Source organism: Centruroides vittatus, unplaced genomic scaffold, assembly GCF_030686945.1.
Source record: "Centruroides vittatus isolate TY-2023 unplaced genomic scaffold, ASM3068694v2 contig_595, whole genome shotgun sequence".
In the NCBI taxonomy this organism is placed as follows: Eukaryota; Metazoa; Arthropoda; class Arachnida; order Scorpiones; family Buthidae; genus Centruroides; species Centruroides vittatus.
In genome coordinates, this window is record NW_027122359.1 from 1,067,891 (window position 1) to 1,093,702 (window position 25,812).

The 25,812-nt window shown below is 31.0% G+C and overlaps 2 protein-coding genes across 5 annotated transcripts; both read left to right on the forward strand.

Annotated features, from left to right (window-relative positions):
- LOC136979168 (semaphorin-1A-like) lies at positions 1-12,074 on the forward strand. Of its 4 annotated transcripts, XM_067275095.1 has the most exons (18): positions 47-115; positions 211-318; positions 1,334-1,427; positions 1,516-1,561; positions 1,658-1,720; positions 2,523-2,630; positions 7,010-7,097; positions 7,197-7,298; positions 7,382-7,464; positions 7,554-7,698; positions 7,776-7,854; positions 8,301-8,448; positions 10,807-10,928; positions 11,024-11,106; positions 11,210-11,408; positions 11,489-11,563; positions 11,643-11,704; positions 11,904-12,074. In XM_067275095.1, the coding sequence occupies exons 2-18, from the start codon at positions 213-215 to the stop codon at positions 12,065-12,067; spliced, it is 1,767 nt and encodes a 588-aa protein (XP_067131196.1). In that variant the 5' UTR covers positions 47-115; positions 211-212; the 3' UTR covers positions 12,068-12,074. The 4 variants fall into 4 exon arrangements, with proteins under 4 accessions (XP_067131197.1, XP_067131196.1, XP_067131195.1 ...); XM_067275096.1 differs by lacking the exon at positions 211-318 and having other exon boundaries at positions 1-115; XM_067275094.1 differs by lacking the exon at positions 47-115 and having other exon boundaries at positions 132-318.
- Positions 12,075-15,950: 3,876 nt separating this feature from the next.
- Positions 15,951-23,760, forward strand: LOC136979192 (semaphorin-1A-like). The gene is made up of 18 exons (XM_067275125.1): positions 15,951-16,114; positions 16,192-16,255; positions 17,578-17,623; positions 17,750-17,809; positions 18,428-18,541; positions 18,634-18,721; positions 19,398-19,496; positions 20,752-20,840; positions 20,927-21,068; positions 22,220-22,283; positions 22,359-22,488; positions 22,563-22,684; positions 22,757-22,839; positions 22,966-23,167; positions 23,233-23,313; positions 23,392-23,462; positions 23,578-23,624; positions 23,689-23,760. The coding sequence occupies exons 1-18, from the start codon at positions 15,952-15,954 to the stop codon at positions 23,758-23,760; spliced, it is 1,737 nt and encodes a 578-aa protein (XP_067131226.1). The 5' UTR covers position 15,951.
- Positions 23,761-25,812: the final 2,052 nt, after the last annotated feature.

The window sequence follows — 25,812 nt, forward strand, 5'->3', positions numbered from 1 at the left end:
TATGTAAGTAATATGAAAATATTATGAGTTCATGTTATATAATGTAAGAAATTTCAGATAGAAATTTAAGTACTGTATAACTGATGAATTTAATCAAGCAATCAAAATTAAAAAAGTAAGTTAAATGTTTGAATTTATTTTTATTTATTTATTCAATAGTTTATTGACTCGAAGATGTGTTTTCTTCTGTTTGAATGCGTTTTGTGCCAGATATGCAAACGAAAAGTATTTGCTGCATCTGTACTTTTATCATCAGTATTTTTAGTAACTCTTGGAATTTAGTACGTTCTCTCAGCCCTAATGTACTCGTTATTCTAGGTAACTTTTAATTAAAAATTTAATTGATACATTAAATGACCAAATAAGTTTGTGCAGTTTTAAGGAAAAAATTAAGCAATATACGAGGTCTTCCGAATAGAATTCTACCATTTTAAATCTGAGAACGTTGTAATGTACATACATTAAAACATTGGAAAACTGTCCAAATTTTAAATTTTGTCTGATATGATTTCTCAACGTGTTCACCTTGTGTCATTTCTCCCTCACAGCAGTCACGAAAAAAAGAAAAAAAGCGATCATTGTCCTGAAAGAGTACACAGCATCTTTTCGTGAATAAATGAAAGATATTTTTTGAAACTGTACCATGACCACTGCAGTAATTGTTTAACTAAAAGCAAGAAGATCATAGTAGACGATATCAATGTAGTCCATCAGACTCGCAGAAAAATTTTGTTAGTGGATCTTAGGCTTTTTTGTTTGCAATATGATCGAAGAACAACAACCGATGATACGAATGCCCGGTGTTCATAATTTATTTTTCATCGCAGGGTGAATAACCTGTCCAAAATTGGTACATTCATGTGGGGTGGAAAGAGAAGAACAAAGCCGACCACTCTGGAGAAACCGAGATCGAATCCGGATGGTGAAAAACCTGGGAACTTTCAGCGGTGGTCTGTCCCGAATATGTTAGTCTTCGTTCCTCATCACCTGGCTTAATGCCGAACCTGGGCATTAAGAGGGTCTGAAAAAAGGCATTAATATCTACAAGGAGGAAACATTAAAAAAGAAAAAAAGAAAACAGAATGCAAGTCTTTGGATTTTTTGTTTTATTGGCAGTCAATATATGTGGTGCCCATTTACTCAGCTTTTAAATTTTCCTATGCGACGTAAATGTAAGCGAATGATTTCATCATTTACATAGAAACCTTTCTTCAAAATCTTGACTTCTTTGAAGTGATAATATTGAAAACTCGCACAAACTTTTTGGTTACGTGATACTTTGTTTGGTTATACAACTTTGTATTAATAGCATATTCTTTAATTTTCATTATAGAACATGGCAATATGAAATTTCCTGTTAATAAAACTGAACTAAATAATTTCGTTATCTTAAAAAAATATGAAAATGAAGTTATAATAGGTGGTAGGTAAGTATAAGTAAGTAGTAAGTAGATGAAGAGTAATTAGTAATATGAAAAAATATCAGTTTAATTATTTTTATAAAAATTTTTGTAGAAACAACATTTATAAAATGAATATAGAAGAATTAAAACCAGTAAAAGTAAAGTTGTTTTAATTTTAATAATTTTTAACGTTTAGGAAAGGTAATTGTATACGATAATAATAAAAATTTGTGAATTTTAATTTTCTTTTACAGAATTTACATTGGCCTAGTAATAAAAATGACACAAATTTATGTTTAATAAAAGGAAAGTCAAAGGTAAATACTTTAAACTTATATTGAAAGTTTAAGTAATCGATACTTCTAATATGTAATAATAATCAGCAATGAATAAAATTAGGTTAATGTTAGTTATGGTTCCAAAATGGCGGCTCGTCTCTGATTCCAGCAAATAGAAGAAAGGAAACAGAGAGAATGCACGTTCTAACCTAACCTAACCTATTCTAATAATTTTGTTGGTAATAATTATGGTAATTTATTAGAATAGGTTAGGTTAGATTAGAACGTGCATCCCCACCGTTTCCTTGTTTCTATTTGCTGGAATCAGAGAAGAGCCGCCATTTTGGAACCATAGGTAACATTAACCTACAATCATATATAATCAACCTAGACAAAATTTATTAATATTATAATAAATATAATATATTCGAGAATTGTATATTTTAAATTATTAACGCAATTTATTTAGACCAAAGAGTCCTAAATTTTTTGTTGGCAGATCCGTCAAGAATTCATCATCGACCTATTATCGATTTCCCTCCTCCTTTTCTTTGCTAATACAGTTAATAATAATAATAAAAAAAAATCTGGCAAGCCATTATCCTTACACCATCTTCATAGAAAAGATCTACTTAAAGTACAAATTTTTAACGACCCGAGCTTCATAAACAATGAACTAATGATTTTTAATGAGTTATTTTCGATAAGCTTCTTATCAACTCCGTAAAACGCCCGGGAATCGATGGCAACTACTTTGGGAATACCTGATTTAGGCTATGAACTGTTTTATTCTTAAATATAAATTTATTGCTTATATTTTATAATGGAAAATTTATTATAGGAAGAATGCCAAAATTATTTGAGGATTTATGGAACAGTTTCAAATAATAGTATATTAGTCTGTGGCACTAATGCGTTTCAACCGTTATGCAGAAAGTATCAAGAAACTGTAAGTGTTTCAAATGTTTTATATTATTGGTTACTTTCAGGATATTTTAAATAATTATACGTTTATTAAATATTGTCATATTAATTAATATATAATATCTGTGTCTGTTGCCTGTCCATCGTTCGTTAATCTCGAGAACGGAGTTAGATACATAACAATCAATACGACGTATGGTAACCTCACGACTGGAAACCTCGATTAATTATATACGAACATATTTTTGTTTGAAGTGGAGTGACTTCGGTTTAGACCGGAAGTAACGTGATCTCAATTCAAAATTTTCTCCAAAATGGACTGATGATCGGCACGACTCGATTGTTATTAGGAGAAGTATTATGTACAGGGACAAAAGGCATGAATAATATACATTTTTAGTACTTGATTGCTTACTGTTTCCTCAATTAGTTACATTTCTTTTGGAATTAGCACAAGGTTGCTGTTGAGAAAAAAATCACACAGTAACTCTCATTTTGATGGAAAAAGTAGATTTATTTTCTATAATTTGAAAGGATATGCATTTCGGGCTTAATGTCTCTCTTCAGTCTTATTTTATTAAATATATCGGTAAAAATTTATGTAAGAAATTACAGAATGACCTCCCTCACACATTTGTATATTTTTGGATTTAGGAGACCTTAAAACGTCGAGAAATGCAAGATAAACCTTCTGTCTTTTTATTCCCCCCATATTTATGGATGTTAATGTGTGTGTGGGGGGCACAATTTTTTTCATCTACTTTGAATCTTAATAACTCCTGTGCTTTTGTCAAAAATTTCTGAAATTTTGTAGGGAGGAGTAAAGTTCACAAAAACGTCCGATGTGTTCACTATTGGCGACCGACCCGGTGCGCCAATAACATCCGATGAAGTTCTGTGTGTCCTGTTGGGAAACACCGTTGCAGGTCCGTCGGGAAGACACCTTGCGAATATTCCGTTGCTTGAAGGCTCCGCTCGGGTCCAAACGATCTTCGAAACTTTTCTCGCCAACCGTCCGGATGGCGTAACGTGGGCGAACTTCTCGAATCCCGTAACGAGACGAACTGCCCCGAATCACGTAATGAGACGAACTCACTACACCACCTGCGTCCCTCTCTCCTTTTTCCCACACCCGAGCGTCCACTTCCCTCTTCCCGCCTCGACCTTTTCCTTACACACATGTCGGCCACGTGTCGGATGACCACCCAGTGTTTTCCTGTTCACATGTGGTCAGTCCCTCCCTCCACCGTCTTCTTGGAACGATGATCGTTATCAGCGCAAAAAGGGAAGGGCAGGAATCGTGTTTACACAATTCCACCCCAACACCTCCCCTGCCGAGGATCAAACTGTGCTCGCTTGAGCCTGTTTGATACCCTGCATCTTGCCACACAACCTTACAAATCGCGGTGGTCCGTTCCGATCGGACTGACCCGTTCTCCGGAACATCCGGGAAGAGATTCACCCCCTCCACGCACCGAGATGCCTCGCGATGGTGTAGGACCCCTTCGGTCCCCGAGACCTATCCGCGCGGGTCCCCCTATGAGGAGGTCATCCTTGTCGCCATTGGCATGTCATCCGGTTTTGTTGGTCACTGGATGTCGCTTGGCCCTTCTCCCGGAATTTGGGTTTCTTACCGCGAGCTCGGTTGTGACCGTTGTCCGTCGTTCTCCAGGCCGGCGATATGCCTCCCTCAGGCAATAGCACGTGTGTGGGTTGTTTCGACTGGCCACTGGCCGCGTCTGTCGTGCCCGAGACCTCCGGGTTTCTTCACCGCTGTGCTTTCCTCGAACCAGAGTGACGGTCGCCAAGATCACGTTCGCCTGTTGCCCGATCAATCCGGCCAAGTCGTCCGCAGAACGACACTCCTTCGTGGCATCCAGAGGCTCATCCTGTGCCGTATTCGGTAACCCTAGCAGAGGTTTGCTAGTTTCCCCGATCTCTCGTCTTTGGTCATTGGCGTGCTGTGCCAACTGAATCTCGGGCTCCTGGCTGATATCTCCCAAGTCGATTATTTCCCCGACGCCACAGTTTTGACCCTGAAGCATCCCAACTACCCCGTTCTTTACTGCTCTGACTTCCCGCCTCCCTTCATCAGCGTCTTCGCCCTCCCGTTTCCTGTTCGCGGCGGGCCGTTCATTTCGGCCATCCGATTCGTTACCGGAATACCCCCTCGCAAACGGAGCCGCGTCTCCTGCTCTATTTTGCTCGGGCTGCGCCCTCCGCTCACCCTGGGCCGTGCGCTGCTGCTTTTGTGTCAGGTCAGGCGGTCCTATGACCATCCCCCTGTTCTTGTCGTCAGGCGGCTCTCGTTTAACCCCCTCGCTCGCTTCCACAAACATCCCCGCTACTGCACTTAATATACTCTGCTCTTCAGCTAATTCCCTTTTTCTCACCTTGGAATCCGCTTCCTCTCTCGCTTCTACCAGCGCTCGGAAGTCCCTTTCCGTTAAGAGAGTGTGTGTTTCTCTCCCTAACCTATTGGTGATCGCGCACGTCACTCGTGCCGATCCCGGCGTTTCTTCGCGTCCTTCCTCTACTATTAGCATGGGGACCTTTGCCACTCTGACCCTAGAGGTTCCCGTCCTCAATCCGGCTACAGGCATAGGCCTTTCTTCTCGCCGCATTGCCTTGACCTGATCCTTTGCTTCCCCGCTCCCCGGTGGGCAAGAGAGTTTGGATGCTCTCACCTCCACGCGGTCCACTGCTTTGGGTCGCATGCGCTCGGCCTCACCGTCTACCAGCCTATCAGGATACCCTCTTTCCTGCCGGTCAGTTTCCCTTGGCCTTAACTTAAGCCGTTCTAATTCTATTCTTGCCGTTTCCTGCTTGATCTTTTCGAGTTCGATCTGCAGCCTAAGCCCTTCAAGTTCATCCCTATAGCGGTCTCTCGTCACGTTTGGCCCGCGTCCCATGGTCGGACTGCCTTCACCTCGCGACCCATCTTCCTGTCGGTTTCCGTTATGAACACCCGACGTCCCCGGCTCATCGTCGTCCCAATCCCTTGCCCTAAAACCCCGCGATTTTCCGCGTTTCGGCATCTCTGTGCGAAAGAGAGTAAAATGGTGTACCTGGGTCTCTGATTGCCGGCGGTGCTCTATCTGTTCCTGGGTTCGCTTTCTGCGTTGTCTTGCGTCGCAGCTCAGTCTTCCCAAAGAGGGTCTTTTCCAATCCTGTCGACTGCGCCAGTAAAGTTCACAAAAACGTCCGATGTGTTCACTATTGGCGACTGACCTGGTGCACCAATAACATCCGATTAAGTTCTGTGTGTCCTGTTGGGAAACACTGTTGCAGGTCCGTCGGGAAGACACCTTGCGAATATTCCGTTGCTTGAAGGCTCTGCTCGGGTCCAAACGATCTTCGAAACTTCTCTCGCCAACCGTCTGGATGGTCGCGGCCGGATGGCCGAGCGGTCAAGGTTAGCAGCCTGCCACCCTGGGGGACCCGGGATTGAATCCGGACAGGTCGAAAAATTCCCAGGAATTTTTCGGGGGTGGTCCGTCAGGATATGTCGGTCCCGTCCCTCACCACCCGGCCACCCCATTGTGGGCCTGGCCGAACCATAATGGGCTTGCTATAAGAGACCCTCTTAGTGCCCACTGGGTGGAAAGAGTTAAAAAAATAAATAAAAAAAAACCGTCCGGATAATGTAACGTGGGCGAACTTCTCGAATCCCGTAACGAAACGAACTGCCCCGAATCACGTAATGAGACGAACTCACTACACCACCTGCGTCCCTCTCTCCTTTTTCCCACACCCGAGCGTCCACTCCCCGCTTCCTGCCTCGACCTTTTCCTTACACACATGTCGGCCACGTGTCGGATGACCACCTGGTGTTTTCCCGTTCACATGTGGTCAGTCTCTCCCTCCACCGTCTTCTTGGAACGATGATCGTTATCAGCGCAAAAAGGGAAGGGCGGGAATCGTGTTTACACAATTCCACCCCGACAGGAGGTTTGTAGTAGGGGAAATGATACTATTAAATTTTGGTGCTTAAAGGTCAAGGGAGAGGAGAGAGAAAGGGGATCGTGTTTCGTATCTCGAATAGGGTCAGAATTAATAATGATTTTACTCATTATTACAATTTGTATTTTTTAAATATATATGTAGATAGAGGTTCTTGGAACTGTACAAAAACGAAGCCATGCCATATGTTATGGCTTGGCTTCATTTTTGTATAGTATATATTTTTCGACATAACCGGATTCGTTCCGGGATTCCCCACAGGGGTAGTCTAAGTGGCAATAAATATTTTAAAAAGTTAAATGTGTCTGATTTCACATGACTGTAAATGAATATTAATTTAATATCCAGCTTTTAAGAATAAATTAATTTCATAATTTACACTAACATTTAAAAATAAATGATTTATATATTTACCATATCTAATTATAAATTGAATTTTAGAACTCTGAATATGTAAGGGTAGCAGAATTCTCTGGAGAAGCATTGTGTCCATACAGCCCTTATCACGAGAGCACTTTCACATTTGTTGGTAACGTTATTTTATAAACGTTTTTAAAGATTAACAAAAATATAATCTTACATTTACATATTTATAAAAGTCATAAATTTATTTTAAATTTTATTTTAGATGGAGAATTGTATACAGCAACATTAGATTTCAGTGGTCAAAACCCTCGCATTTATAGGGAGCCTGTAAAGACTAAAGAGGAAAATAATAATCAACTTTACAGTAAAATTTTTCTTTGATAATTTTATTAAACTTAAGATTATTTTAAAAAGTAAAATAAATAATTTCATCGTAATTATTTATAGATTCAAAGTTTGTGGCATCCTTTCATCATGACAAATTTGTATATTTTTTCTTTAGAGAAGAGTCTGTAGAACATTCACAAAAGGTTATTATTTTACATTAAAAATTTTTAAAATAAATTAATAATTTATCCTCTTTATGTGTACAGGAGTAATTTAAAATTTATATTTTTAGAAGATCTATTCTAGAGTTGGCAGAGTTTGTACGAATGATAAAGGCTTTGGGTTAAATGAAATAACAAAGAGGTGGACTTCATTTTTTAAAACTCGTATTACATGTCGCAAGCCCGGGATATTTCCATATTATTTTGACGAAATTTGTAAATAAAATATATCTTTAAATTTATTTAATAAATTTCGATTAATTTTTTTAAAAATATCAACGTTGAAATTGCAGATGCTGTTAGCGACATTGTAGAAAAAACTATTAAAGGTAAAAAAGAAAAAATAGTATACGCTACATTCACTACTTCAAAGTGAGTATTTATTTATAAAATATTTTCTAATAATTTCTTTTTATAAACGAAAAAAACAAATCGATAAAATCTAAGATCCTTGTATTCTACGTGTAACATATTTAAATCTAGTGTCGTGTTATAGCAAAGAACATTATACAAAGGCTAAAGAAGCTGCAACTATCCCTTTGGGTTTTCAAGACGGTGGGTGTGTATACGTCAGCCTCCCTCAACTTCCGGTCTATCCCTAAACAATTTCCCAATTTCCTTTTAGATGTTAGAGCTTGATGACCTAACACACACAACCTATAGAAGGACAAAACTGTTTATTATTCCAAATATTTTTATTTTATGACATAGCCTAATGATTTAAACAATAGTAAAATTCGAGAATAAAAATATTATCTTTTAAATTATTATTCTTTATTTAATTTATATCTGGTAATAATTTATTGTTTGTATCTCAGTTCTGGAATTTACGGATCTGCTGTTTGTGCTTTCCGTATGAGAGATATAGAAAAATCGTTTGAAGGGGATTTTAAATTTCAACGAGACAGAGAATCTCAGTGGCTACCACTACCAGCCAGTAAAGTACCGAATCCTAGACCCGGAACAGTAAGTTATCTAAATATTCTGACTTAAATGTTTAAAATTAAATGTGCTGTACGAGAAACAGAAAACCATGCAGAGAATACGAGAACACATTTCGATATGTAATATTTTTACGTTATATATACTGTATATAATATTAATAAAATAAAAGATGAATATATTTTCAATCTTTAACTTTCAAAGATATGACAGGAACTGGTTTTATCTAAAGTATCTAAAGTAAATACATCGCAATAATTATTATGATTTACAAAATTATTATATTTGTATTTTACTTTTATATCATATTTTAAAATGTAGTTACCGTTTTATTGTTTTTCTTCCTCTATTTTTATTTTAAAAATAATTGATAGCGGTAATAATTCTTATTTATTGTTCCTCTGAATATATGGTTTAATCCATGAATGTCATTAATAGACCATAACAGTAAATGATCATTCATTAGATTATGAATCGTACAGCGTGTATTTACAGTACACTATATTGTATGAAACGATTAACAGATTTGCGAAAAATTCTAACGTTTATATAGTAGACTCCGGCTAATCCGGCTTCAAGTAAGCCTAACGAAGTTGTCCGAAAGACAATACGATTTGGTCTTCCACCTTGAAGGATAAGTTTTTCCGGAGAGGGTCAGTTCAACGGGAGGCATATTAGTAGATTTGACAGGACCCGAAGATACAATCATTTGGCCTGAAGAATCCCTTAAAAGAAGGGACGACAATCGAAAGGAAAGGATCGTCAACAGAGATCGACCAAGATCAAAGAAAGTACAGAAAGAACCTCGTCTGAACTTTCGAAAAGAAGAGCTTTCACCGGACTGTGAGAGGGAGTAAGAAAAAAGAACTAACCCTTAAGTTCGGGTCGCAAGGTGCCTATCCGGCGAACCTTCAATCGGGCCTTCAATCGTAAACAAGAGGAGATCACCTGATCGAAACTTCTCCGGATAGTATACATTTTAAAATTTACTCCGGCCATTCCTTGCATAGAGGAATTCCGGATTAGTGACTATTGAGTGTATAGGACTGAAGGCAATGAACAACATGGCCTGTCATCGTAATTTCCTTAATGTAAATATTTACCCAAAACGTAGAAAGAATTTTATATAACAGACATAGGCAAATGCGGCTTTTTTTGAGTTATATGTGGCTCTTGCTGAAAGTGTTAATTTCTGCTTTTTATTATTATTATTTTTACAGTTTTATTTTCACAAAATTGTAAAAATATGTTTATTTAAAAAAATCAATATATTTTTAATATTATATTTATATTATACAGTATAATAAAATCGCGGTACAGAACTGCGGTACAGAATAAAAAAGTACAGAACTGCGGCTCCCATGCGTTTTGCAAAACCTACATTTCGGCTCCCACTGAACTTTTGCTTGCCCACCCCTGTTATATACTGTTTATAAAATTATTAAGCTAAAGAAAGTGTAGACTATAATTATCCCAACGTTTCAAATTTTAATTGACATTTGTTTATAATGTTAAATTAAAAATATATAACACGAAGTTAGAAATTTGCTGCCCATTTTACATCTGTTAAAGAACAAAGTTAAGGCTGAAGATGGTACGAAGAATTTAGAAATGGTAAAGTTGCATATAATAAGATATAATCTAAGCTCTATAAGAAAGTGAGGTGCGAAGATTGGATTAACGTATTACTTCATTATGAAAGTAAAAATGTTGTAATCATCATATCCAAAGTTAATTCTCAGTATAAGTTAACCAGCAAGTTGCTCAACTTTCCCGGCAACATTTAAATTTTGGTGGCGCCATCTTTTATCATATTTTATTTAAAAACATTTTTATATTTTTAACTATTATAAAATGGCAAAAAGCTTAATTTTAAAGGTAGACATAAGTTTTATAAAAAATTGTAAATGTTAATAACGAGCAAAATCGTCATTAAGTCCGACCCTACTGGAGATAGACACGACCTCCATTATTTCACACTCCCTTGACCTTTAACCACTAAACTTTAATAGCATCAATCCCCCTAATAAACAAACCTCCCTGCAAAATTTCAGAAATTTTCCACAAAAATAAGGGAGTTATTAAGCTTGAAACAGGTTAAATACGCTTTAATTATCTATCACAAATAATAAAGAATGAACTTTTTTTTAATTGAATTTTATCATATTTATTCGAAACTTATTTATAAAATTTGTGATAAATTAAATCAATTAATTTTTAAATCTTAAATTTAAATATTACAGTATTTTAATCGAAGCCGTATGAAAACTGGAAAGAAAATAAATTTAATGCCGAAATATTGTATTATTACTATACTAAAATTAATCTTAATTAATTAATCAATGTTATTTTTAAAAATGTTTTATAACTTTGAATTCGTAGTGTTCTAATAGTACTGGAGATATTTCCATAAAAGTTCAAGAGTTCCTTTATTCTTACATTCATCTGATGAATGAAGTTGTTCAATCCTTTATTGAAGAACCTGTATATATAGAAGTTTCTAAGTAAGTTTTTAATGAATTTTATTTACAACAATTATATATTAATTTACTATTTACGATCTTTTCAAAATATATTTTACTCTTATCGTCTTATTTAGTTGTCGCATCACTTCAATCAGTGTCGATCCTCAAGTAGAAACATTAAATGGGATGAAATTCGATATTCTTTTCTTAGGAACAAGTGAGTTAAACATTCGTATCGATTTTTTAATCGAAAATTTATAGGCCTAATGAAAATTTCGTTTTTTAATATAATATTTACTTTATTTATTTATTTTGTAAAGATTGTGGTAAAATAATAAAGGCCATTTACTCTATGGGTAAGAAGGTTAAAAAGATTATTGTTGAAATGATTCGGGTTGCTAAAAACAACGTAACCATTACTGAACTTCTTGTACATAAAAATAAATTAATGGTAATTACACCAAACGAAATTTATAGTATACCAAAGCAGAGATGTCAACAAAATGCTAAAACTTGTCGGTATGTTAATTTTTAAATCATGAAACAAATTTCAATTGTTTTTTATTTCTTTAGATCTTATTTATTTATTGACTTTTTAGCGATTGTGTTGGATTGCAAGATCCTTACTGTGCATGGGATGAAACGATGAAGATATGTACTACTTTTGAAGCAGGGTATATGCCAATTTTTAAAATTTATTTGGTAATTTAATCACGTATTGTTATAATAAAAATAATGTATTTTTTTTACTAGAAAAAATGATACAATGAATTTTATTATTCAAAATATCGAAGGAGATAAACATTTCTGTCTGTGTAAGTTGTATTTTAAAGTGTTTATTATTGATTTTTAAATATAAAATATTAAAAATGTAAATTTAATTTGAATTATATGTTTAAATTTTTTCAAGTGTTTAGTGTAGTAGACACTGTCAAAAACTTAATTATTGTTCTTTTTACTAGACTAACAAACTGGGAATTGTGAGTATTGTGATTAATTATTGCTGTGTTACAGATGATGATGCTAATCAATCTGATAAATTCTACAATGTTATCGCGATAGTGATTGTCTTTAGTATATATGTTTTAATTACAGTTTGTATTACTTTCTTTATGAATAAAACAGAAAATATTACTTTTTCACAATTTCCTCGAAGAAGAATTATTCACCTACAGTGAAGATTCAAGTATATTTTGTTAATAAATAGTCTAACTTCCAAACAATGATTTTTGTGTTGTTTATAAAGTTATTTATTACATATGGATGCGAAGAAGTGTAAAAATAATATTTTTAATAAATTCATAATTAAAATATGGAATTTATATTATTTTAGCGATAAAAAAATTCATTAAACTTATGTTGCAAAACAATGTTAGAAAAGAATTTTTTAATTAAAAAAACATTAAATAATCATTAATTTAATAGATTTCAATAAAAATTAAAGCATTACTAAAGTTTAAATTAGGTAAGCACAGAATTACTATGATTACTATGGAGAACTTAACAAACAGGAACATTGTTGGCTGGAGAGAAATCAATGTAATCGAATAGAAAGATTAAAGCTTGAAGAGTGCCCGTTGGTGCCACTTCGCCCATAGACTTAACATTGTGAACTTTGACCATGCATTTCTCCGGTCGCGAGTCGAATTTTAAAATACTATTTGATTCAATACCTAGATCAAGATAAATTCTATTTGTGGTCAAAAAATTATTTTAATCGGTTAAGCGGTTTCAGAGGAATCAATCATCTCAATTACTTCCATATAATTTAGAAGCTGTATCTAACTTAATACGGATATAGGCCTATATTATTTTATAGTTACTAATCCAGAATTATATAACCACCTTGACTCTATCTGTACAGATACTCTGTAAACGAGTAGATAAAAAGAATTTTTGAAATATCGGATAGAATATTTCTACATTCAAAACAAATCTATTAAATATTATCATCTAACGGTTGAGTAAAACATAATAAATTTTGATAATGAGGCAAATTTAATTATAACCGAATTTATCATCATTTTAAAATAATTACACTGGATTATTAATATTGTCTGTCCTTCCGTTCACATTACATTAAATGCTAATGAATAACGGAGCTGAAAACAGGCTGAAAACGTTTGTTTGTTTGTTGCAAATAAATATATTTTTTCTCGGCAAGAGTAAGGTGTTAAGTACGTATATCTATAACGGAGGAAATATTCTGAATGCTATATTTACTATCAGATATTTATGTTAGAAGAATCGAGCATATGCAAGTGTACTTTTAATGTTTGTTTTAACCATTTTAGTATATTAGGGCTTTTTCTTTGTGCTTAAAAACAAAATTTATTAAGCTAACGCCGTAAGTGAGGTTTGGTTTCTTATTCATCATCCATCCATCTTGAAGCATATTAGATCCACAGAGCAGAAATGAAATATCTCTAACTTCAGTTTTTCCAGCAAGTTTTTACTTTATATTCATTTATACCATATATTTGCATTAATCAATTAGTTAATAATCGATACAGTTATTATTAAATTAGTTTAATAATGACTATTTTACATACTTATACTTCAACTTATTCATATCTATTCGAAATTGAAATGACTAATTTTGTGTGAATTTAAACAGTAATGAAAACTAGTAGCATAAACAACGATTCTATTATTATCTAAATTTATCGAAAGCATTTGATATTATACTTACATCATAATATACAAAACAAGATATAAATAGGATTCGATATTCAATATATTTATAATAGTGTAAAGCATACAAACAAGAATAATAAAATTTTTAAAACTCATATTCTCTTATTTCACACAGACAAGAGTTAATTAATAGCCGAACTCAGCTTTACTAATAGTGATGTGGTTTATTAAATAGTAAAATTATTACTTGAATGGACAATATAATAATTAATATAATTATCTATGAAACAGGATCTACAATACGTTTATAAGTGAATAATATTTCATAATAAGATGGACGTAAGTATTTCTCAAATCTTATTAAATTCTGAGGAAATAATACAAAATAATCAATAATGAGAAATGTGCATTTTACAATATTAATCATAAATAAATGCCATGGAAAATATCAGTTATTTCATTATAAATTTAAATGGAAAATATATAGGTCCTATATGATATTAATGCATTCATTTGATAAAATGTATAGATAGGATTACGGTTAATAAAGAAATATCAAGTTATAAGATATTAGTAAAAAACAACTGTTATTAATAGGCTAGAGTTATATATATATATATTTGTAAATAAAATATAGAATACTTATTATATAAATCAAGCTGCAAGAATTAACTCAAAAGTTTATAGAATACTTTATTGTATTTCGTATAATATAACAGTTCTGAAGCCTTCATTTAATAATATATAATATTATAATTGAAGACTTTACGGCAAGAACATGTTAGCTCATCTTTGTTGAACAATGTAGAATTTCTACAAACGTAAGGCAGATATAATTCCCAGACTTATAATCCATAACTTCTCATAGACTGGCTTATCAACCTGCAACATCGATAATTGCTTGCAGTCTGTCCTAAAATACAGAGCCAATTCGGAACTTTAGCATGAACTCTCCGAAACTTTAAAAAAATGAGTTAGCATGTTCTTTTCCTTATATAAATTTAAAGTGTTCACATTATTACGGTCGGATTACTTAAAAAATGATATTGGTTTGTGAAAATTAAAGATTTCTTTTACGAAATGCATTGAAAAGTTTAGGAAAAAGCATCAAGCAAATCTGATTCTTTTAAATAGGCATAACATTGCGGTGTGTTGTAATTCATTCTCAAGAGGAAAATGTGAGAATGAATTGCTTAGCATGCAGCTAGAATTAATTAAGCGATAATTAATGCGAGTGAATGATAATGAATTGTATATTTCGTAGCGTAATAATTAATATGATAATTGAAGAAGGCAATGCAAGACATTTTAGTAATAAGGAAGAGAAGTAATAAACTCAAAGTAGAAAAAAAATTTAATATTTTATAACATTTATAATATTTCTTTTATATTAATTTATACTCAATAAGAATCACAGAAGCTGAGAGATAAACTTTACAATTAGTTCTTATAATTATATACATGAGAAAATGAAGGTGTTATAATAACTCATCCACTAATATCTTCAATTGTATACAGTTTTCATATAGGCTAGTAATTGCTATTAATTTTAGTTAAACAGTGCAAAAAATATTTATAAATTTAGTTTTTTTTCATGTACTTTCCCTAAAAAAATTCACTGTATAATGACAATACTGTAACAATATCAAATTTGTAGCCTTAATTTATCCGGTATTATTCATTAAAATAAAATTATTTAACTTATTTATTTTTTTAATATTTAACTTAATTTTGATACTGTATATTAGTTATATATTAAAAATAATGCAATTTAATCTTTCAGGTTTAAAATTTAAAATATATATATATATATATATTCTTAATATTTGATCTTTTTTATATTAGAAAAAGATCAAATAAAAATTCTATCTTTGGAATTTTGTAATTAAATATTGGAAAAATAAGAATATCATTTAGTTGCTTTTCATACTTAAACGATAATTTTACAATAAAAAATTTATACCGGATCTACCTCGTTTATAAAATGAAGAATGTGATTTAATAACAGCTCTGTATTAAATTTTCATTTAACAGGTAGTATATGAGAGAGAAATAATTGATAAAATATTTACTGTAATATATTTTTATAATTTTTTTTTTAAATTGTAAAACTACAATAATTTATAATTTAGTATGTATAAGAAAAATAATATTTATACTTATTTATAAACTTAATTTTATGATGTAAATTAATTTATCCAGTTATAAACTATGTGAGCATTTAGTAATATATATATATAATATAATTTATACAAATATATTTTTAAAAATTCATTAAAAAATATTAAATATATAATAATTATTACAATTTTTGTTTTATATGATATTAAGAAAATAATTTGTTAATCTTTATCATTAAGTTCATTACTGATTTATTTTTATTATAATTTACTTTCAGAATATTTAAATTTTTAAGATTTAAGCAATGTCTGGGTATATTACACGCAGAGTTTTTAATGTTTGGTTTTGCCATAAATCCAAATTATCGTTTCTATGCATGATGACATTATTTTTCCATTTACCCAAATTAATATCAACAACATGTACCTGGACCAATATTAAGGGGAATAAAAGCTTTGTTTGTCAAGGTATTGAATACTTTATTTCTTCGATGCTAAATCAATTGATATAATTGAAACCTGATTTTCTGTAATATATTTTAAAGGCGAAGTATTGGAAAATTTAGAAAAGTTAACGTATAATGAAGACGAAATTGTTTACGGAGGCTTGTAAGTATAAATACAGTACAGGTAACCTCCGTATAACACGGGAGTTACGTTCCAAAAAATTGCCGTGTTATGCGAATCCGTGTTATACGAAACAAAGAACTAGTGCGAAAAGGGGGGTTAGGTTCCAAAAATTTTAAAAAAAACATCCTGTTAAATCCTTCTTTAAATTGGATTTATTATTCACAAGTCGAAAGGCCGGATTCAGGCAGGCATAGGGGCGTACAAAATTACAAATAAAAAAAATAATATAGTGAATATTATACTGGAAAATATATAATAAATATAAAATAATTTATATTGTTAATTTAAATAGTAGCCAGAGGCGCCCCTAGTGGCCATTTTTGGGATACAGTGATAGAATCCGGTTTTTCAGCTTTATATAGTAGATTTTTTTCATGGGTAAAATACTTATTTATTATTTAAGTAACTACTTTACCAGAGGATTATTCATCCTATATGATGATCTCAGCATGAGCATCATCAACTGGTAACAGTTTTTATTACATTTCATGTTGTACTGTACGAGTGTTATAGCTAATTCCCGAACCGTGTTAGAGTAATTCCGTGCTATAGAAGTGCCGTGTTATACGGGGGTTACCTGTATTTGAAAAATTAATTTACTGTGTGATCGTAAAGTACTTCTGTTTAACACTGTTTAAAGACATATTTAGCAGTCCAACTGCAACTATATCTTATATAGTGACATTTCAGTACGTATTGAATATTATTTCCATAAAAAATTAGTATGAAAACTTACCACTTTTGACACTGCAAGCAACAAAATATTTTGCTTTTACAAGACAGTCATAGTAAACAAAGACATTAGCGATGCAGGGGGCAAATTTACCATCCCCTCACGAAAACGGCTGTTAAATGATTCTCATTCTGAAATTAGTACATAAACACGAGAGCATTTTCAAATTATACACTAATTGAATACATACAACTTTAATAAAACTTCTTTCACAATTTATAATGATTATTTCTCATTATACACTGACCTAAATTGCAATGAAGCCTATAAATTATTGACGGAAAGACTCCATAGGGCATTGGATAGAGCTCGTCGCTAATTAAATCTGTTTATTAATATAAACTATGATCTAGAGTATATATTTAAAATAAATATTTTCTATAAAATTCTTATGATGAATTTATAATGGTTAAAAATTCATAACATAGAATAATATACAAAAAATTTAAAATTATTTGTTTGAAGTATTTAAAAATAGATTTAAAATAATGCTGAACAGTATCACAACTGAAATAAATTAAATACAATATTAATTACCTTAAAATATATATTTCTTTCTTTGTCATAGGAATCATCTTTACAAAATAGATTTGAATTTGTTACAAGACGAGCAGGTAGAATATTGTAAATTTATAATAATCAAAATTTTGTTTTAAATTTTGTTATATATATATATATATAAATTAATACTTATAATAAAATTATGTTTACAATTATTACATATCAAAGTTTTGTTTTAGATACAATGGGATAGCACTTTATATGATAAAGAAATTTGTCAAGTTAAATGGGGTACTCAGGTATGCTTTTAATCTATTAATATAATAAATATCGACATTTATGTAACATATTCCAATCTCAAAATGATTCTTGCTTTCAGAATAATATTAGAAACTTTTAAATATAAAAAGAAGAAAAAAAATTGACACTTGAAAGGTCTGGAAATTACTTGGAATAGTTTTCAGACATACGAAGTGTTGACAATAGTGAAAAATAAATGGAGCCTCTTTGACGTTCTAAACTTATATTTGTTGTGTTCTTATTAAAAATTATAGTCTCAAATATTAAAAAACATCTTACAATTTAAACTGCAATATTATTATTTTCATTATATCATGTTAGTCGAACCGTATTTTTACATGAAAATTATTACATATCATGTTATAACATTCTAAGATAACACGTATAACATAAGGTTAAATTTGTAGGAGAAATGTCTGTAAATTTATTCTGAAGAGTCCTATTCTCTTTATATAGATTATTATGCAAAATTTTATTAATACAATACGATTTTTTTTATTTTGTTAACTTCTTAGAAGGATTTCAAGAGTTAATATATTAATTATTTATATTCAAAAAGTAATAATATTTTATAAATTTGAATGATTAGTTTTAAATTATTATACAATTTTATACAGGAATCAGATCTATGTAACAATTACATAAGGATATATGACGCTATCTCCACAGATCATTATCTAATATGTGGTACACATTGTTTGAGACCGTTATGCAGAATGTATAAAAAAAATGTATGTACGAATATAAGTTATACTGTGTTATGATATATATTAGTAATTAATTAAATATAAAAACATGGAAGATAACGTTAATTGAACTTTAGAGCGACAGATATGAAATCGTAAATGAATTTTCGGCAGAAGGATTGTGCAAACACAGACCACTTACTGATAGTACTGCAACAGTAATTGGTAAATAAATTTAATATTTTTTTCACAAATAAACGAGTCATTTGATTAATAAATTATAACTTATCTAAATTAAATAAAATACAGTCAAACCTGTTTTTATGCGGGGGATAGGGACCGCATTAAAAAAAACGCATAAAAAAATCTCACGAAACTTCACGAATGGCTGTAAATAATAGTTTTCGCAACACAATTAAAAAATATTTTTTTATGCGGTCAACAGGGACCGCATAAAAAAAGTCTCACATAGAAAATAACTCAAAACCGTACGAAATAGAATTTATTGACAACAGATGTCAGCACTTGACTGCATCGTCTGGTCTATCGTCTGTTTTACATATTTTTGTCCAGGTGGTGTTTTGTTGACTTAAAAAGTAAATTATTTCATTTTTCGCATATTCATGCAATAATATTACTATAATAAGTGCATTTATGCTATAATAAGTTTATTTAGCTATAATAAGTCAACATAAGACATGACGAATCGCACGAGACTAGTCGTCAACTATACCTCACAAATTGAAAAATTCGCATTAAAAAAATCGCACAAATAAAAATCGCACATAAAAAGAGCGCATAAAAACAGGTTTGACTGTAATTATTTATAAAATAGTTACATATAACTAGATTAGATCGTAACGTAAGTTATAAATTTTAATTTTATTATATTATATTGTAGACGGAAAAATATTTGCTGGTACTCACGAAGAAGAAATTGATGTTTATCCTGTAATTCAGAGTAAACATATTAAAACAACATCAGTCGACGAATTACAGGGTAAAATAACTTTAAAGATTAAATAAATATTTAGTTTTTTCTGCTTGTTAAATCTAAATTTTGTAATAGTTTCATCAATTAAAAATAAAATTAGATTTAAAAACGAAAACTTATTTATTGTGATATCGTCACAATGCCGGGTTGTAATTTTTAATCGTATTTTTAAAATTAATTTAATTTAAAATATATGCTCTCCACTACAAATTAGTAGTGTCTTGCCTCCGTACATCATACTTTTCCTTTAACATGCCGGTCATCTGGAATATTTTATTCTTGAAAATGTAAGTCAAATGTTGTAAAGGATATTACCTCATTTGACTTACATTTTATTTATTGTATTTATTATTTTATTTTACATTTTATTATATTATATCCAGATATTCTTCCCATTAAGTAGCAGACACATTAAATACAGGCATCAAATAAATTAAAGCACGATCTAGAAAATAAAATATACAATTATAAAGTAACAAAATGAAGACTTTGTAGCAGAAAGATGAAACAATTCCCTTCTTAAAATTTAAGTTGTCTTTAATTGTACTTTTAGACATTTTTCTTATTTAGATTTTGATATTACCACATTACGCGTTATAATATATAAGTGGTGGCCGTGGTATCTGATGTGGGGGTGTTGTCACAAGATGATGTGTTGCATGCAAAAATAATAAAATCTCTATTATTTCGTAAAATATTTTATTTCATTTTAAATTAAAATTATTTTTTATTATTAAAAGCAGCGCCGATTAAAATATAAAAAATAATACCGATTCTATTATTCTACAAATTTACGACCAAACCTATGGCATTTGCCGAGAGAAAATTTTTAATGTCCAAATCTTCTTTCAATAATGTATTTCCAGACTGAAGGTAATGCGTTTGTATCTCTCGCTGTTCTTTGATCTCCATCTTTTCCATATCTATAGCGATAGTTGGAGAATGTACGTTTTTAATGATGTTAGCTTCATCCCACTTTATAACAGAGCATTCCACTTGTGACATTTCTGTCTAAAATTGTATTACTGTGGCCTTTTTCTACATACAGTTATAAAGTGGGATGAAGCGAAAACATTAGTAATTAAAAATTTTCTATCAGCAAATGCATAGGTGTGGTCGTAAATTTGTAATTTATTCTCTGCTGAGCACGTCCGAACTGATTCTACAATTTTTAAGACAGTACCTTCATAATAGAGCCAAGACCACTACTGACTAATGTACAGTATAATTTCTAACAATAAAACACAATTTATATTTTTAGAGGCAGTTTTTGTAGGATCGTTTCAACACGATAAATTTGTATATTTTTTCTTTAGAGAAGCAAATGTAGAACTTGATACTGGAAGAAAGGTAAAGTTTATTTTATAATTTCTGATAGGTAAATATTATTATAAATTTATTATAATTTTAAATTATTTTATATAATATCATTATAGGTAATATATTCAAAAGTCGCTAGAGTCTGTATTAACGACAATGGTTATAAAATGGAAGATATAGAGAAATGGACGTCATTTTTTAAGTCTCGTCTTATTTGTGTCACATCTGGAAATATTCCATATTTTTACGATCAAATACGTAAGTCATACGGAATGTACAATTGACGGAAAGTGTAAACAAATAATTTCATTTATAACAATTTTTATAATTATAATATATTTTAATTATTTGGCATTGCTATGATTATGTTATTATCAAATCAAATCGTCAATCCTGAGTTTACAAAGTTCCATTATATACTGGGATGCATAAATTACAAACCACAAATAATAATTTTAAATCTTTTTCAAAACATATCGTCGAATATAATTTTAGACAATAACTTTCGTCACTTTTTTTGCATAATTTTAAATTTAATTTATTCTTTAGGGATTTAACAAACTTTTTAAAAAATATTTTACATCTTGATTCGTTCTAACTAGCGCTGGGGAAGAGATAAGAATAAAGGAGCAGCATTATTTTCAATTCTAAAATACAGTAAAGATGTTTGAAATATAAACGAATAAAACTAATGTAGGATTGAGAAAATTAATATTTTCGAATAATTTTATATACAGTATCCGAATTAGAGTGGCGTCTAATTGTATTTTAGCAGAAATTCCATAAATTGTATGAGATCTGAACGTTGCAGACATTGTTGTGCACTTTGTACCACGCTGCCGCACGCTTCAGATTTGTTTGTACATAGTTCATGACTATATCGTATTAACATCAATTGAAAAATACCTTCAGAAATGTTAATGAATAACTTATTGCATAAGATCATAAAATAATTCGTGTGTATGTACTATTAATTTCCCAGACATGTACTGTTCCTCCCGGGTCTTTGAGCACCACGTGTTCAAATTCCTGAATACTATCTTATTATCGGACAATTTCAGATTATTGGCTACTTTTCAGAAGTTAGAGAATTACAGGACATTCCGGATTATCGTGTGCCAGATTAACGAACTTCTATTGTGTTAAAAAATTCAACATACAAGAATATTGAATTAAATTTCGTTTCATCAAATCTTATCATTCATCTTATTATCAGAATTTAATATAGGTTTCAAGGTATTAAATCATTTTAATATGATCATTATCATTACAAATATCTCTTATAATCACTTAATTAATGAACTATTCCATTCTACCTGTCCTGAATCGATATTTATCACGTCAGTTATCAAGACGTCAAGAATCACGTACCTATAAAGTTTATTTAACAAAATATTAAATCATTTCAGAAGCCATAAGTAAAATCGTAAATGGAGATAATGAAATATTTTATGGTATTTTTAATTCTGAAGCGTAAGTATATCAATAATTATTATTTGGTATAAATACTAAATTTTAATAAACAATTTTTTAATAAATGATATTTAGACCACTTCCCATTTCATCAGCAGTGTGTGCATTTAGTATGAAGGATATTCAAAATGTTTTTGACGGTGATTTTAAAGGAACTGAAGGACCTGTTTCACCTGAAAATATCCCTAAACCGAGACCAGGAACGGTAAGATTTAGAAAAACAATTGTTTTTTTAAATATTCTCGACTTTTAATACAAAATTTTTTCTTTTTTTTTAAGTGCGCTGATTATTCTTCTGGAGTTAGTGAAGAATTAAAGAATTTCTTAATTACTCACACCGAAATGAATAATCTTGTTTATTCGTATTTGGAGGATCCTGTTCTCATAAATCAAGACTTCGGGTATTTAAATCATATAAGTTTTTATATAAAATAATATAGTTTTCAATTATAATTAATTCAAAAATTTTTCAGTTGTCGCTACACTTCAATATTTGTGGATCCACAAGTTAGATCTCTGAAAGATAAGCTCTACGATATCCTCTATATTGGAACTGGTAAGGAATTTTAGTAAAAATCGTAGTAAAATATCAATCTTAGCTATTCATAAAAGATGTGAAAATATAAAAAAAAGTTTAAATATACGAAATTGTTTGCATTATTTTCAATATTCTTTCTTACAGAATGCGGAACAGTGAAAAAAGCATTAAGTACTTATGAGAAAGGATCGAATGCACCCAAGATTATCGAAACTTTCCAATTGTTGCCTGATATAGAAACAGTTAAAAGTGTACACATTTATAAGAAAAAGCTCCTCGTACAATCAACAAACATGATTATAACAGTAAATACTGATAGATGTGAACAACACACATGCAATTGCTCGTAGGTTAAATGAATAAAGAATATTTGTTTTTAAGTTAAAAATATAATTAGAATTATATTTTCAGTGAATGCATTTGGTTACGTGATCCGTATTACGCTTGGAATATGAACAAATCAAAATGCGAGAGAATTGACCACAAGACAAGGTATACATTTTTATTATAGACAATTAAAATGTCTAAAATTAAATTATAGAAAATTAAAAAAAAAAAACATTATCTTAGGAATGACGTTTATTTACAAGACGTGGAAAACACGGGCGAAGATGAAACCTGCTGTCATACTTCGGAATCAAGTAAGAAATTGATAATATAATTAAAATATTTACGAAAAATTTTAGAATTTTATTTGGAAATATGTGAAAATATTTTTTAATATTTTAATTATTTATGATATTCATTATTTTATAGATTTATTGAAGACAACGACACTCATTGAAATTCTCATATCAACATGCGTTATTTTATTTATTTCTATTTCCAATTTTATTATTTAATAATATAATATTCATGTTTCATTAGGAATATAATGTAATCAATAAGCAAATTTTCGGTGTAGATCAAGTTTCCTGTTTACAAAAAGAAGCTAGTTGATATAAATATATATTTATAAATAATACATAAGACTAAAATCTTTAAAACTTATAAGATTTTAAAATTATTTCCATAGTAAATTTTGTATTTAATATATGTAGATATGTTTTCATATTGTTTGGTTGTAATAAACATTATTATTATGTGCTGCCGACTTTAAAATTAAATGATTTGTATTTCTGCATAACCTGAATATAAACAATATAAATGATTACTAAAGTGCTCTTAATTTGTTTTCCATACTTATAGCACCACCATTTCATCCAGGAAGCATTTTTATTATCTCTTATCCAATAAGTTTTAGAGAATGCAGCTTACTTTTTAACGCCATTTTGTAATTTTATCTTTTATAACATAAAACTTATTATCTTCTAATTCTTCCTCTTGCTGTCAAACTGTGCTTTGATATGAACATGATAATTATGACAGTATGTTCCTGAGACAAATCACGATCACTGTCATCGCAAACTTCAAATTCACATTATCACTTATTAAATTTGGAATAATTTGTTTGAAAATATCGATATTGGAAATCAAACTTAATGAATTTCATTTGTAATTTTGCACAAAAACTTAAAAAAGGGCGGAAAATTATGCTAATTGAGATAAATGGTGCAAAGGAGGAAAAGATGCAAAAGAGAATTAAAAATTCAGTTAAACGGATCGGAAAATCATTTCCTGTGGTTGGTTATGGTTTTCCCGAAAAATAAGACCAGTTTAGCAATGTCATAAACATCACGTGGGACGATAGCATTCCAACTATGGCGGTCGGCTAAAAAGCTTTATTTATACGCTAATACATTTCATTTATACGCTATATCGCTATCCGATTTAAATATTAATGTTAAATAGACGTACTTACTGCGTAAAGAATTCGAATGGCGTAAACGCAATTCGGGTACGAAAGTATTCGATATTCCTAACTTCCAACGATTTCGATTATTTTTCTTATCCAAATTCTTCTCTTTAAGCTTTTATTTACAATAAGATCGTAAGCAAATTTAGAAAGTTTAATTGATATAACAAAGCAGTCCCGATTGGCGACATTTTCGACTACTGGCATGTGCCCTACCTACAATAGTAGCTAGTTTATATTTACGGCTGGCAGATGGCGCGCATTTCAATTGTACGACGTGAGTACCAGGCTTAAGTCTACTTTATTTTAAAAACGAAAAGATTATCATTTATTATGGCGAGACATACGCAGAGGGAGTTCGAATTGCTCAGTTTAGGATTTAACTACACAAGACGAAGACTAGAAGTATATTTACAGTGAGACAAAATTTGGATGAAAAGAAATGAGAGAACTGTAATTACTTGGGAAGTGTCTTTAGTGATAACTAGATCATGATAGAGTCCAGAGCGCGAATAGAAAAGGCAAGAGAAGGGTGCTATGTTGTACAGACCTAACCCTCGATACGAAAACTAGAATAATCGGATGCTGTGTGTTTCCGGTGCTATTGTACGGAGTTGAATCTTGGACCGTATCCAAAACATCTGAAAAGAAGATAGAAGCCTTCGGTAAATCTACATTTCGAAGGCTTCGAAGAATATCCTGAGTAAAACATGTGACCAATGTAGAAATATTGCGAAGAATGGATAAACAAGAACTATACAACACCATCAAGCAAAAACTTGGAATACTTCGGCTACGTGATGAGAATATATAAGGAGTTGTAGGATTTAGTACTAAGGAAAATCTCTGGAAAAAGAAGACCAGGACGACGTCGAATATCATGGTTGAGAAACCCGAGGAATTGGTGCGAAATATCTTCGGAAGAACCGTTCAGAAGAGCCAGCAGTAGGAATACGTTAGCCGCGATGACGGCCAACATTCGGAACGGATAGAGCACCAGAAGACAAAAATTTGTTCCTTTCTTGTCCGCGGAAAGTGATTTCTCATGCAATTCCGTTTTCGCAAGAATTTAAGGCTTTGTCAAGCCATACTAAAAATGCAATGTGTATAATTTATTTAGGTAATAATTGTATAAAGTAAATAATATAAAATTTTAAAAGCTCAAATTACTCATTCTGCTACATAGTTGCTTGTAA